Below are 15,665 nucleotides of genomic sequence, written 5' to 3' on the forward strand. Positions count from 1 at the left end.
TGACATTGGGATAATATGCACAGAGGCATAATTCCATGCAGAAGTTAAAGGCATACATAGCAGACAGACACCTCGATAACTTAAGATCATCATATATTCCATGTTACCTCACCTCAAAAAGGAATGTCTTTCAAAGAAAATTCTGTATCTCATGAACAAGCTATAGGCATGATAGTCATATTACTGAGTGGTGTATTTTGGAGTCATGCTCATAAAGTCATGCTCAACAGCTGAAATTTTAACTTTTTAAATTGTCTATCTGACCTTTTTAGTCCATGGCCAGGTTCTTCAGACTCTTTTTGTATATTCTCATAAAAAAAACAAAAAAAAAAAACAAAAAAAAAACACTTTTAAAATGTGTCATGGAATCAGAGATCCTTCCTTTTGTTAAATGCAATGAAAATAGGCTCTCTGATTGTGAATCAAGTTATGATTAGAAAAAATTTATTTCACTTCTGACTTCTCTAGTAAATACATTTCAACCAAATTACAGAAAAAAAAATATCTGGTAAGCATTTTACTGAAGAGTTGGGTTCTTTTCTTAATGAAGCATCACACAATTGCTTAATCCACTCAGAACTGTTTAGAAAGAATGATCTACAAGCAAAAAATACTTAAAAAATACATTTGAAGTGTTGCCAGGACATACAATTGTAGTAATTCAGTTATGATAGTCTGTAGCATGGTATTATGAAGACAAATGGATGACTGTTGTTTGTAATCATCAGGGTTTTCCAGAAGATTAAACATATGAAAGCAAAGCTTCCTAAGTAATTCCCTAGGAGATTTCATCATATCACAGAGCAGGTTCAAAAGCAACAGCTGATCTAATTCCAAAAGCTCTTAAACTCACTGTACATTCCAATGTATTCTTCCTGGTATTTTTGTAAGCTTGTTTTCTTTAGTCCCTGAAATGCAAAGCATAGGGGAAAATGCAGGCTTCAGTGCAAAGTCTGAATGAACAGACCTTAGCAAGAGATGTGTGGAATCTGAGTGATTTAACCCTCCCAGATCACACTGGAGCACTAACACACAACCTTTTTCATGTAGCTCTTGCATTATGTGGCTTTTACCTATGTTATCCAAATAATCTTAGACCTTCTAGATGGACTATCCTCTCCACTTTTTTCACCTTTGCACTCCTCCTCCACTCTTGTTCAGCCAGCCTGAGCACCATGCATGTGATATCCTGCTGAGGAATCACTTAATGGAAAGCCAAGGTGCCAAGGTTTCAGTTTTGAATCTGTCTCTGTCTTCACTTAGCTTTAATTCACTGCAAATCAGTGGCGGTAAGCAGATTCAAGCAATTTCAAGCTATTTATTGACATATCTAAAACAAATGAGGAAAACAGAGGTTACAATATGCACTTTCTCAGAAGAGTGTGGTAAAGAGAAACATGGTAAAAACTGATTAAATGTATAAAAAGCATATCCATGCTGATTTCTGTCCATGACAGTTGACACAGGCCTCTGTATTATATTAAATGAAAAACTTTATGGGAGCTTTTCAGTCACACACAATAGCTTATCTCAGATCCTTGATCAGATTTCTCAGATTTCACTAAGACTGACAAATAATGGAATCAAATTTCAGAGTCAAAGTGATGTCATAACTGTCATAACTCTTACTTTTTCTGCCTTTTTTTTTTATGTCTTTATTCTTTTGCAAATTACTGATATACAACAGATTGACATTAGTTGTATATTTAAGGTAAGTTCGAAAGGCTCTCCTATTATGTTACAAACCTGATTTATCCAAAATATACTACTGTATAATGTTAACATTACAAGCAATTATGAGATTTTTATTTTGTTGGAGGTAAGGGTGTTACTCAAGCTGACTCCATAGTGTAGTACTACCATATGTAATTTCCCACATCCTCTTTCTGACATGCAAGAAAATGTTCTGAGCTAAACAGATTTTCTATATTGTTGTTATTTATTATTTAAGGAAAAGGAGTTAGGAAATCAGTAACAGAATTGTCTGTGCTTTGCTTTGAGACTGGAGTTAATTTCTGGAGCAGTGGTATTTTATAAGAACCAGGCACTGGTGTCAAATTCTTAAAAGAAGGGATTTTCTGCATGTTGTTTATAACTGCTTCTTTTCTGGGCTGGAATGTCAGTAAAACAATTTATACTAAGAATATTCTCAGATGTTCCATCACTTATTCTCTGTTGACTAGGAAGGTGGCCTGAAAGACCTGAGATATGTACTAACTTCAGAAGGGAAAAACTGTACCATGGAAAGATTTCTTTAATAGCATGAAAAAGCTATGTAAGAGATAGAATACATCACTTTATTTTCACTACCAAGGCCACCTGCAAGTGATAATGCTTGCATGGATTTTAATTAGAGAAACAACATTTTCTTGCAATATCTCCTTTCCCTTTCCAAGCAACATAGCTGAATAGTTTAAGTTTCTATGGTTACAATGGGTTGTGGCAGACTGTGGATTGTCATGATTGTGGCATATTTGCACATAAAGAACAAAGGCCGCATCTTTCCAATTCAGCCACATGATTTTAGCCTTAAGTATTTCTGTGATTTTAAATCAATTGATGCAGCTTGAAATAACAGTCATACTACGTGGAGAAAAATGAAAACTTCATGGTAGTTCAAGTTTTCTGTTTAAAATAAGTTCCTTTGCAATGAAGGATTATTCCAGTTAGAAGTTTATTTTAAGAAAATAAATAGCACTTTTCAACAACCCATATAGAACAGGAGTTTTTATATATTCTTTAAAAAGAATGCCAAGCTGTTGCCTTGGCTCTTGAACTATTAAAGGCACAGTCTGTTTCTCATGAATGAAGAGCAAAGAGCTGGCTGAGATTCGAGCTCTCTCCCAGTTTTGATCCATTCTATTTGAAAATGTAGCAATCTTATCTTCCCACTGCATTGTGCAACTATTTTTCATTATAGATTGGCATCACATCCAGTAGAGTACTTAGTGTCTTCCATTTGGAGGCAGCCAAGTCCCTCTTTTGATCCAAACCAGTTGTTAAATGTCTAAAGTATTTCTTTATATGAAAAAAAAAAAAAAAAAGATCCTTGAAGCATTTTAGCAGAATCCGGTGTAAAACTGATTTGTAGGAATAAGCAAATCAATAGGTGCATAGGGTACAGAGGGAGAAAGGGTGTGTCTCTGCTTGTGCACATTCTAGTTTTCAGATGTTTTCATCCAACTAATTTCAAGGGTTAAGAGCAAGATAGTATGCTAAAGTGATTCCAGATGGGCCAATATTAATATCTTTCTTTTCCTGATGAATGAGAAGGTATGACCTAGTTAGAGAACTGCTAAAATTACAGGCGCCACGGAGGCTTCAGCTGGTGCCCTACCACATAGATATTTATCCTTACCTCTGCAATTATAATGCTGATGAGCTGCTCGAACCTGCTGAAGGAGACGTTCCAGGGCCTCAGTGTGTCCCCTGTGCCGAGGTTCTCTTCCACTGCAGTCTTTCCAGTCTATTGAACAAAGGAAATAAACAGAAATGAAACACAAAGGAGCAGGAGAAGGTTTTAAAATATTTTCTTGCCTCTGATATTTCTGGGCTTTATGGGATTCTTACATCTGGGCATACAGGAGAAAATGACAGTTGTTTTTAAGTCTGCTGTTGTTACTTATACAATAAGCTTCCTTTGCCTTGTTCCAGCTAGGTAATTAATCATAATGATTATTAACAAAGAGCTCACAATCAGCTCCCAGTAGCTCCTGTAGTGACTGACTAGACAATAGCTATTTCTCTTTAGTACATAAATGGCCTCTGCTGCTTTAGTGTCAGAGCTGCTCTCAGCCCGTACCATCCCGACCCTCTCAGTACCTCCCTAAAATCATACTACTGCTCATTCTGCATTTTGTTGAGGCACCAGGATGCTAAATGGCTCTCCTGCAGTTATAGAGGGAACTTCTTGCAAAGCAGAGGTTGAACATCTTCCTACATCCTGAGTTAGCTCCGTAGCCACAGAAACTCACTCCGAGCAAAAGAATTTCTGAAAATCTACACCCAGCAAAGAGACCTGAATGAACAGTTCCTGCCCTGGAGTCCACAGTCTGCTCAGCACTGCACTCAAGAGGCCAGAAGCTGCGGTTTCTGTCCCGCATCCCCTGAACCTACAAAAGTGTTTCGCTGTTATTTTGCTGCTAGCTATAATCTGTCTAGCTTTTAAAAAGTAGACAATCCATTCACAAACTGGAGGATGAAACTGTGTCTATCAGAGAAGAGCTTTTTTATTCCAGATTTGACTATTTTTATACTTTAATTGTAATAAATAATATTACACTACAGTTTCCTGACTCACAATAATGGTGGATCAAGGTATCAAGAAATTTGTCTCCAAGGGAGTTATCCGCATAACCAAGAGTAGAATTTTCTCCCACAATTGTAGCACATTTTTGTTTGCAAACAGAATATTTCTTTAGCATAGTTTTGTCTTTATTCTGAGGTAAACAAGAGCAAAATTGCAGTGAAATGGGACAATGGTACTGCAAGAGCCTTGTTTATCCAACCCTCTCCATTACCACCATTGAGACCAGGTACAGCTTGCTTTATTTTCTCACATTAGCATGCTAGGTTATTAAATTGTTACATTAGCCTAATAAAAACAAGTGCTAATGCAATAAAATGAAAACTCCAACTTTACTGCACTAATCAATACAAGGGAAACTATAATATGCTGAGCCATTTCAGCAACGAACACTAAGCCTGGAAAAGTGACTAACAATAGAATGTGATTATAGCAGATTAAAAACTACAAATGAAAATTTATAGCCCTAATGGAATCTGAAAATACCTGCCATAAGTTTGAAAAAGAAAAAAGGCTTTTGGGTGTCTGGAACATTTTTTGTTTATGGGCTAGATTCTACCAAAACATGTATCCATACTAGAGTATTTTACATACTGCATGCATCCCACAGCTCCACCAACTTCAGAACTGAAATCTATAACAATGGTTCAATGGATAGGATGGATAGGACAAAATATGATATGTGCAAGTATTTTGGTTCTACCAGTTGGAATTCAAGTTTTGATTCCTTTATGTGCTTACAAAAGAAGTTCCATGAAACCGAACTCTCTAGAAAAAAGAAATGAAAGTCAAAAGATTGTGTTTTTTTTTTTTTTTTTTTTTTTTGGTAATGTTAGTGACTAGAGGACAACATTCTGTTGAAGGACTTGAGAAGAATAAAAGATAAGAAAAATGAGTTAACATATGATATTGGGGGGTAGTGAAAGGAGTTCAATTGTATTTATTTACTTATTTCACTTCTCAATGACATGCTAACTAAATCATGAATTCCAGCATTTTTTTTTTCTTGTCTTTGAAGAGCCAGAAATTCTGACAGCAACATGAATAATCAAACTGGGAGTGCAAACAAGCTCAACCTACTTGAAGGAGAAGCATATGCAGGAGTAGATTTGCGTGGAGGTCCCCATCCTTTCATGTTGTATGCTGAAACATGAACGTAATACCTCTGACCCTGAAAATGGAAACAACTGGAGTCAAAACTTACATTTGACTCAAAACCTTGGCTGTTATAACTAGAGAGCAGTCCCTCCCCAAGTTCCTTTGAAAATCTCTTAGGGGTGTCAATTAATGAACCATGACAGATGGAAGAATAGCACAAAGATTTCAGGGCAGGTGATTTGCAGAGGGTTAACAGAACACATTGATTCCAATTGAGAAACTGTAATTTCTTCTACCACAGCAGAGTCCTGGGAACAATTACTTCAAGAGTAAGGAAGTCCCATTTCTCCTTCTTGCTACAAGCACAGCAGCTGAAGAAGCTTCATCTGGCTGCCACTGAAATCAGTCAGACCTTTATCACTTATCTTGACGTGTAAACCTAGGCCAAAGGAAAGTGCTTCTGAAAGTTTAGTTTTCATTTACAAATGTTATATATTCCGGAGATTATAGACAAACACATCGTAAGCACTGTTCTTAAGCATGTCTAAGAAATTGACTGTGCAAGTTTGCTTGATTTTTAACTTAAGAAATTACTTTGTTTTGTTGCTGGAAAATGAAAAGCAGAGAAAATGCATATTGTGGCTCAGCTCCCTAGCAAACAGCTTGACAAATCAAAGATTTCTCCAGAGAAAAGGCTAGGAAAAAAAAAAAAAAAAAAATATATATATATATATATATATATATATATTATTCTATTACATAAAATTGGGGTTTTATACTGTGTCCATTTCTTAGCCTTTAATATTAATTCTCCCATTTTGAGACCCTATGTATTAGGGCCCTGGCCAATGGCTTTTGAAACATGCCTCCCCCTACTATAACTTTGTAGGTCTGATTCAGTGTGCAGTGAGTTCAGTGGAAAGACTGAAGTTCAGTGGATGCTGGCTTGGGCTGCTGTTGATGTTTCCAGTGGAAATAGTTGTGTGTATTTTGAGCAAGCTTCATTTTCATCAGGTATTTTGTGAAATCAAATTTGCTTGCACAAATGGTCCTGAACAGGCGATAGAAAGAAGGTGTTCAGGCACATGGTTTGAACTATTCTGGTTGAGAATACATGTGAATATTCATGAATTTTCTCTATTGTTGACCCAGTTCTTATCAGCGTAAAATAAGTATACAAAAATAAATAACAAAAATGAAAATGACTGCCATCAAATGTGCTCCTGAAAGAAGTAGAAGAGAAAGAAGTTATTTTAGTTGTCTGTCATTAGAGTCAGGACTAGATCTTTCACGAGCCTTTGATCTGCACTAAGATTATCCTGTGATCCAGAAAACAGCAGCTTTCATTCCAATCCTTTTGGCTCTACTCTAAGCATGACAACTTATAAACCAGTTCATGCTGTCTGTCTATTCCTTTGTGAATTTCAGATTATGGATACCAGACATATTATGCTTAATGACTGGAACTTGCTGTTAGAAGAAAGGCACTCTGCAGTTGTTACAACAGGCATGGATGCAAATTATCAGTGCCTTTTTATCATTGGGGCAGCAGGGGGCATCAAGATCTAAATGAATCATTTGGCACTTACTGTTTTGAGACCTGTGATGGAGCACCTCAAAGACTGAAGATTATCCATAATTATTTCACCAACCAAGGGAGAAAAGTCTTCTGAACAGCTCCATTCCACTAGGAAACAAGTAGTGGGAACAAATTGAATCAGATTACAGTCCAAGAAAAGAAATCAAAGTACTTTAATAACTTCACAGGTTAACTTTTCTTCTAGCAGTTTACCATTCCACGTGGATACTAAAAGTCCTATTTAGCAATAATGTTTAGGAAAACTTTATACAATAATTAAATTATAACTGTGTGTATGAGAAAGAAAAGCAAAATATTGCTCAAAAGCTTTTTAGGAAAGAATGCTTAAAAATACACTGCAATACAAATTACATTCAGTCAACATTTGCTCTCTGTTAAACAATTTCCTTTTAAAGAAAGGGAAGCAGTGGAAAAGAGTAGGTAGAGGATTTGGACCTGCTAATTCCATTAGACAGTTTATATATCAAAACCAACAAAAAGCACAGTTTTGCAATAATATTTGCATAGATAAGCATAGGCTGAGAGTCCTTTGGGTTCCACAGGACCACAAAACCGTAATCACCTAGCCTTGGCTGCTCTGTGTAGAAATAACCAATTGGATAGATTCAACACTGACTATTCTCCTTGTTGATTTCAGTTGGCTTTGGCTCTCTTGTCCAAGCCTGGTCCTGCAATGGTCACTGAAATTAGAGTTCTGAAAGGATCTATGCCTTGTCTTGTCCACTTTTGAAGTGCACTAAGTGGCTCTGGGCTGGCAGATCCCTCCCAAACTGTTGTGCAGCATGAATTACAAAGAACACCTTCACCAAAGTGCTTCCATCAACTTGTACAGACCACAGTTGTTGCCCAGTTTCTACTTACAGGGTCTGTAATGACCATCCTTCTGTCAGTATTCTTCCTCATTCCTTGCAAAAATTAATGTGACTGTAAAATAGTATCAAACAGACCATGAAAAGCTACCACAAGTTTGTTTTTTTTTTTAAATACATGCAAGTGGGGAACTGATTGCTGCAGATAAGAAAACAATCTCTCCTTCTTAAATTATATTTTTGTAATGACAGCTACCAGGATTAGAGTTAAAGTTAATCACCAAGTCATACCTCTGTGCTTTAATAACTTGTACCTTCAGACTCAAACTTTCAGGCAAACCTATCAAAAACATAGTGAAATTCATCTCTTAATAATTCTACTGTAGATGGGGAAATCCCTGCGACTTTGTGAATGAGCAACCCATCATGAAGGCATTGCTAAATCTTTGCCTCCTTTCCAAGAGAGTGTTGGGAGAGACTGCTCTGGTAGTAAACAAAAAGTATCAGCTATCTGTGTAGCTCTGAAGTACTTGGGACTTTAAGAAAGAACAAAAGGCTGGGTGCTTCAGCAATGTAGAAGTTCATTATAAAAATATGCAAGTATAAAAACCTGAAGATGAAGAGGGTCCTTTATAAGAGCCTAGGAACAAGAGCTGGTCTTGTAGAGTGTACCAACTGTGCTGTAAAGGACCTGAGAGCTGTTGGGTGAATTAAGGATGGAGCATGTTCCAGTCCTGTTCTGAACACCCCAAAGGCCTGCTTTGTCATGAACGCTGAATGTCTTCGCTGTTGCGGCTTTCCATCTGACACTTCACGTTATGTCAGAGCAGGGGTTTTTTGTGTGTTTAATATATTGGTGACTATGTGTTTTAATGAAGGTGCCCTGTATTCCAGAGCTAGCAAATGCACGATGTGTTGCTGCGGTAGCCAAGATAAGTAGTAATTTTTAAATAAACAGCAGTATAAACAGTTACATAAAACTCATGTAAATTGCTGGCACATAATTTTAGACTGGCTTAAGTTATGCAACCTACTTGTGGCCAAGTGTTTTTTTTTTTTTTTTTTTTTTTTAATACTCAATTCATGCACTTTAAAATAAAGGGACGAGTTTGTTTTCACCTGTTTCTTTCCCAGTCACTATATTTCTGTTATATTGATTATGCCTTAAATGGCTTATCAGACAGACAAGAGACAAAGTGGTGGTATAAAATACCTCCTGACGCTTTTGCAGATTCATTCAGGAAAGCACCTTCTCCTGAGTAAAGTAAATAGCCCAAGCCACAGCAGAATTTGTCACTTCTCTTGGCATTTGTTTTTGCTTGCACTTAAATTATTCACTGAATTGCTGAATAGATTAATTAGACCGAGGGACATAACTTATGTTGCTAAGTTGATGGGGTTTACTGAATAGTGTACTGAGTCGGATTCTGGATTTTATTCTTGCATTTGCTACTGACTTGCTGTGTGACTTTGGGCAAAGCACTGTGCCACTATGACTTAACCCAGACTCTTATGCAGCAAGGATTCTCTCTCCTTCCTTTCCTCCCTGTATCCAGAGCCGAGGATGAAGGACTCTGTGATCTTAGCTTGTGTTCCCAAGGGTCTCTGAACAAATAATTGCATTGTTCAATAGCTTCCTTTGAAATGTAAAACTGAAAGAGAGCCCTAATGCTAGAAATCCCTTCACATCATCTTTTTCTGTCTGCTGATCTTTATGAAATAATTATAACAATTTACACTCATAATGTCTTACCAATTTAAAGCAACAAGGCAGCTAGGAGGAATCAGTGTGTTGGTGTACACAGCATCACCAGCTCAGATGGAGAAAAACATTCTTGATTTTTTTATGTTTGCAGTTTTTGGTCGGCTCCTCCGAACTGCCTTGACCTGCCCTTCCAGACTAAATCAGAAACGGATACCAATTTTTGCAGATTTGAGTTCAGGCTCTCTCTGTGCCTCTCAGAATTTGGAAATTCTGCAAAGAATGATAGCAGGGAGACAGGTTATACCAGCTGTACAGAGTATTCACAGAGATCCCAGCATAATGCTTCCACGAGGAAAAACAAACAAACAAAGATTTGGCACTGAGGAGTTTTGATGTATTTCCCTGTATCTCCTGTATCTCTTTCTCTCTCTCATTCTCTCTCTCTTTTTTCTTTTTTTTTTTTTTATACTCAATTCATGCACTTTAGAATAAAGAGGCAATATGGCCTTCCAATGTGGCCAATGGTCAAAAAGCTACAACACAACTTAGCATTATAATAACAGCCAAGATTTGTGTCTCAGCCCTGGTATGGCCAACATCGCCCAGTCTGGCTGTGAAAAGAAAAGTGGGAGAAAATACATGCTAGAACTGTGAAAGGGGACTGGAGAATAAATAGGGTTCTTATGCAAAGACTTCACGCCCTAGGAAGGTATAGCAGCCTTGGCTCCGATTCTGCAAATTTCCACTCCCAGTGGGTACATTTCACTCATGTAATCTGTGCAACCAAAGCCAGCATGGGAGCTTATGAAAGTAAGGACAACTCATTTGTGTGAAGCAGGCATGGGTTAGGTTCAGCTTCTTCCCAAAACATAATACATTAAAATCTAATTAATAGTGAGTAGTTGGGCAAATGCAAACAAATAAGTCATCTATCAAAATGTACGAGACAAACTGGAACACTGCATAGCACTGTTAACAAAGAAAGTAAACACGCAAACCCTAATTCAATTAATCTGCTTAATGGGATTCCACTGCTTTTCCTCTGGTTCTCCTGTAATATATTTTTAAAGAGGGACATTGCTGAATAGATGTTAATTACTCATATTTAAGGCTTTTATTCCTTTATAAACTAATCCCTACAGTAATTTAGAGATTTTTCACCTCTCCCTAGCACTGCAGCCAGGTGTCACAAGCAAAACTGTCTTGATTTGTAGATTTTTTACTTAATTTAATTTATTGCTAATTAATCTATTCACTAATTCAGATTGAGAAGAAAGAAAATATAAACAATTAAGCAATCACTTAAGCAAACACCCTTTCCCAGGCTCAATTTAAGCCAAATACTTATGCACCCCTTTCCTAGTATCAACTTCCCTTGCTTCCACCAGAGGGTTATACTCAGCAGTGGGGTTTTCCATCAGTTTCAGAGCTGTCTGGGCCAGCTGTGAGCAGCACCCTTCAGTTCCTGGCCTCCTCTGACACCCACGGCCTCCGGCTACCAACATCTGTCAATATATGCCTGACGCAGTACTCAGGCATGAATTAGTGAGTGCTCATGCGTGAGCTAATTGGGTGCTCAGATATGAGTTATTAGGGTGCTTGTGTGTGAGCCAGCTGGGCGCTCATTAGTAAATTAATTGGGTGCTCATGCATGAACTGATTGGGTGCTCATGCATTAATTGATTGGGTGTTCATGTATGAACTAATTGAGCACTCATGCATGAAAACAGTAAACCCTGCAATTTATGTTCAACACACAAGGTAAGAGCTTGAAGCAGATCCAAAGACCTGATTCCAACTTTACGTTTATTTATCAGTTCTGTGGGTCTGATCTAATCACTAGAGCAGTATCAAGTTCTGGTTGGAGAGGCAAAATGGCTTACTTTTAGACCCTTGTAAATGAACAAGAGAAGTCCATGATGGATCAGAGAAGACTTCAGACAAACTGGTTCCTAGTCACCTTGTGTTCCAGACCTGCCACACTACAGGAAATTCACCTCTTCTACGCCCTATGTATAAACTAGAAGCTCTAATGCTTAGCTATGTACAATTCATTGTTAAAATTACATATTAATGCCAGTAAGTCAAAGCAAATATAAAAAGCAAAGCAATGTCTAAAATTCAGCAACATCAAGGTATGAGCCTTTTTCTTAGACACCAAAGACAGACAAAACCAGAGTCTATATGTCTGGGTTTTCCCACAGCCATCCGTCTTGGGCTGCTGTTTAAAATCATTGTAAAACACAAAGCAGAAGGAAAGAATGACTGGACTGAGTAATTGCTGTCTGATCAACTACATTAGATAACTACACCATCACTTAGTAGCTAATCCAGGCTCAAAGGTGCTTTTAAATATACAGCAAACAATGTAAAGTTTAAGAACTATTTTTTAAGTTCAACACATGCTACAAACCTTAACAGGAGCTAGAAATAGAAAGGTTTGTTCTAACTTTTATACATTTTTATACTTGCTAAGCATAAAAATAGAAGTCAAATTGCACAGTCCTGTTAGCTACCAAAATGTAACGTGCAAATAAAGTGCCCAGGAGACCTAATAAAATGCCATAAATGAACTACTGTAAAAAATATCAGACCACACCTATTCAGCAGGATAAATTCAAATGTCTTACAAAGGAAAGTATTTTCTTTCCATTTTATGGAACAAGAACTGTTTCAGGGAAAGAAAGAAAGAGTTTCAGAATATACAATGAAACTTTGAATAATAAGTGAAAAAGGTTGCAAGATCAAGTTGAATGCAGAATGGTAGTCAATTCCACTATAAATTGGAACAGGATCAAGCAGTGATGTAGCATCTACTGTTCGAAGATGCATAGGTAATACTGTTAAAGCAACACATTTTTGTACCTAAGATTGCCTTCTGCAAGCATTCAGTTCCATAACCAAGGTTCTTCTGGAAATCAAACAAAGCAGAGGCTTGCTGTTTTTGCCTTTGATACTACTATGTGAACAGTTAGTTGCCACCAAAGTGAAAAAAAAAATAGCTGGAGATTTTGTAAATATATGCACTTAAGTCTTTGTGTAAACTCTACCTACTAGACTAGCCAGATCTGTCTGGAGCCAAACCCACTGTGCAATACTGGATGGATCACTGCAGGAAGCCTGCTATGGAACAAACCCAAACTCGATCAAACATGGCAATTCAACTACTGATAAACAAATCAAATACACAATTATAAAGCGTACAATATATGAGTGTTTGTACATGCTTGCAGGGACAGAGACAGACACAAACTGACAAGATTATTTAGTTGTGAGAGTACTACTCTTGAATGTAAAACATGTAGAATCACACGAAAATCATAGACAGTTTTTGTAAAATCTTTGAGGTTTTACTCACCAAAATGTTCAATGAAAGACTTCCATTGACATAGTGAGATGTCAGTTAAAAATCTCAAATACTGACTTTTTTGAGCTACAGATCACATATCCTACAGGCCCAACCTGGCAAATTTTCTCATTTTATAATCTCAGTTGTTGGCCCTTAATAAAAGGTGGCTCATTTAATCCTTTGATTAAATTTCATTTGATTAAAGATTTCCAATGATACCACCAAATTCCCGGATAAAAGTGCTTGTCTATAACTGACATACAACATGTGGCCATCCTATAGCAAAATACTGAGGCTAATGCATTTCTAACTAGGACTGAACCAGCAATTTAAAGACAATTTAAGTTACTCTAAAGCAAAAAAAATCTGAAATGAACCACAATTGCCTTGGAGGAAAGGAGGCAGGAAGTGACTTTGTCAAAATTTAAGCAAGACATAACTCCCTCTTTCCTGATTTAAGCTGTCTGCCTCTTATTTTTTAGAAAAGTTACATTGACATAGAAAATAAAAAAATCTTCTCTCCATCCAACAGAAATCCTAGAAGGCAGCTGGGCAATCCAGACTAACATGAAATATTCTGCTAAAATAACAAACTAAATAAAAAGGTAACAAGGGCTAAAGCAGCCTAGACAGCTTAGCATCACTATCTGGAAAATAACTTGGCATCCAAGTCCACAGCTACATCCAAACAGAGAGAAGATCAGCTCTGTTTGCTACATCAAACATGTCTCAGATTTTTTTCTGTCTTCCTCTCTCTTCAAACATAAATAGTTCCAGGCTCTTAAATAAATTAGCTCAACTTTGGTTATACAAGCTGTTTCATTTTTCTCCAAAAGGGGATATAGATGTTTGTTTTAAAATGGTAAATAAAATATAAATGGAGATTTTCCATTGCATAGTGGTCCTTCCTAGTAGGTAATGTTCAGCACTGTGTCCATTTTTCTTTCTTATCCTATACTTGGGGATCAGACCACTACTATGACTATTTCTAATGGAAAACTCATGAAAAATAGTATGCAGTAAGACAAGGTTAACCTGTACTTATTGACTGTAAAAGAAAAATAAATACCAGGTTTAGAATATATAGAAAATAAGTGCAATAAAATTACTTATCATCATAAATTGTTCTTTTAATTAATCTTATTTTTCTATGTGTATGTGTTGTGTGGAACCTGTGAACCCTAGAAAGACAACCAGTCTTAGGAGTTCTACCAAGCACTTACTAGTCAGCTCAACAGCTCAAATGGAGATGTTTCTAGGAGTCAAGTAGCACCTAGGTGGATTATGTATTTGCTGTTTTGTTGTTGTTGTTGTTGTTTGTTTGTTTGATTGATTGTTTTTTTTTTGTTGTTGTTGTTGTTTTTTTTTTTGCATCAAGATGGTTACTGTAGCATACCTCTAGGGTAAAAACATATCATGCAGTAACAACACAACACTTTAAAAAAAACATTTTATAAAAAGATTCACCATAGCTTCAAATGGTGGTGTTATTTTTTATATTAACGTGGAACATTTTGATTGTGTTTACAAAAATGTAAAACTAAAGCAGGTCTTAAGCACTTCCATGATGGAATGTAAAGTTTGGCTTTAGGGCATGATTAACCAAGGGAATGGGTTTTTCTTCTTAGTATTACAGCGATGCTTCACATCCTTCCTAAAACTGGCTGGAGTGAGGTGTCTCTGGCTTTGAATCTTTCTGTAGCATGGAGTGGATTATTACTATTATTATTGATTTATGGTATGCCTGTCTGCTTCCAGCCTCAAAACACTTTACTAAGTTACAATATACATTGGAGTTATTTCACATCAGCTACCACCACGTTGTAGCCTTCTCTGGAGGGAAACTGAAGGGAGCCATTAGGATGGTGCCTGCAACATTAAACAACAATCCAGGAGAGGAAGTAGAGAATACTCTGGCTCCTTAAAGCAATGGCTCAACAGAATGCAGCCACTGAACTGCCATCCAGCTGGGACACCAAAGTCAATACTCATTCACTGTGTGTGGTTAAAATTAAATCTTCTAATGAAGTGAGATGGTTTTAGTGGTTAGAGAGTGAGTGCAAAGTATTATTCTCCTGTATTATTATTTGTAAGTCATACAGCTAACAAGGGAAAAGATCACACACAGGAAAATAACAGACAGTTAGATAATGTTCCAGGCCTAATTTCTAAATGACATTTGAGCAAGTAAAGTTTGGAAAAATATGTTAAAAAAAATACAGAAAAAAAAAAGGAATTGGCAGCTTCTCAGTGTTTTTAGGGAACTAAACTAAACTGAACAGAAGTGATGTCAGTTTTTATCCCCTATAATTCTGGTCCATAGAAAAGAACATTATTAGCTTCTGTTAACGAGCAGGTATTCCCTACACACTCCTACAAATGCTTCTGAATTTTTCTTTGCTTAGAAAAAGAAACGGTAAAGTATTGAGCAAAATAAAACCTAGCATTTTATTTTTGTCCCTTAATCATCAAAATGCATAGATGTTTGTTTGTTTATTTATTTATTTATTTATTTTGTATAGGAGATTTATACATGTGACTGAAAAGATCCTCAGACAATGTTATCAAGCTCTCCTTTCAGGGTAATTGTTAGCTGGTTCTAATCATTCCTACAAGAGATCATTTGAATGTTTCTTTTTATGACCCCTCAAACTAGCACACAGAATCTCACTCCATAATGTAATAAACAATTCTACAACCAGTGCTTAATTAATTCCCGAAAGTCATCAAAAGCAGCTATTAATGATGTTTCTTTTTATCTAACCATAAATATGTGAGTCTCTTGGGATAAAGTATTA

The 15,665-nt window shown here is 36.7% G+C and overlaps 1 protein-coding gene across 1 annotated transcript in view; it reads right to left on the reverse strand.

The window, feature by feature from the left end:
• Window positions 1-15,665, reverse strand: part of ANKFN1 (ankyrin repeat and fibronectin type III domain containing 1) — a 54,653-nt gene that overhangs the window by 24,775 nt on the left and 14,213 nt on the right. The window contains exons 5-7 of the mRNA XM_032199815.1: window positions 6,994-7,091; window positions 5,387-5,477; window positions 3,359-3,466 (exon numbers count right to left, since the gene is read on the reverse strand). Coding sequence (XP_032055706.1) covers window positions 3,359-3,466; window positions 5,387-5,477; window positions 6,994-7,091 — 297 coding nt within the window. The remainder of the gene's footprint in view (window positions 1-3,358; window positions 3,467-5,386; window positions 5,478-6,993; window positions 7,092-15,665) is intronic.

This window comes from Aythya fuligula, chromosome 18 (genome assembly GCF_009819795.1).
Source record: "Aythya fuligula isolate bAytFul2 chromosome 18, bAytFul2.pri, whole genome shotgun sequence".
Lineage (NCBI taxonomy): Eukaryota > Metazoa > Chordata > Aves > Anseriformes > Anatidae > Aythya > Aythya fuligula.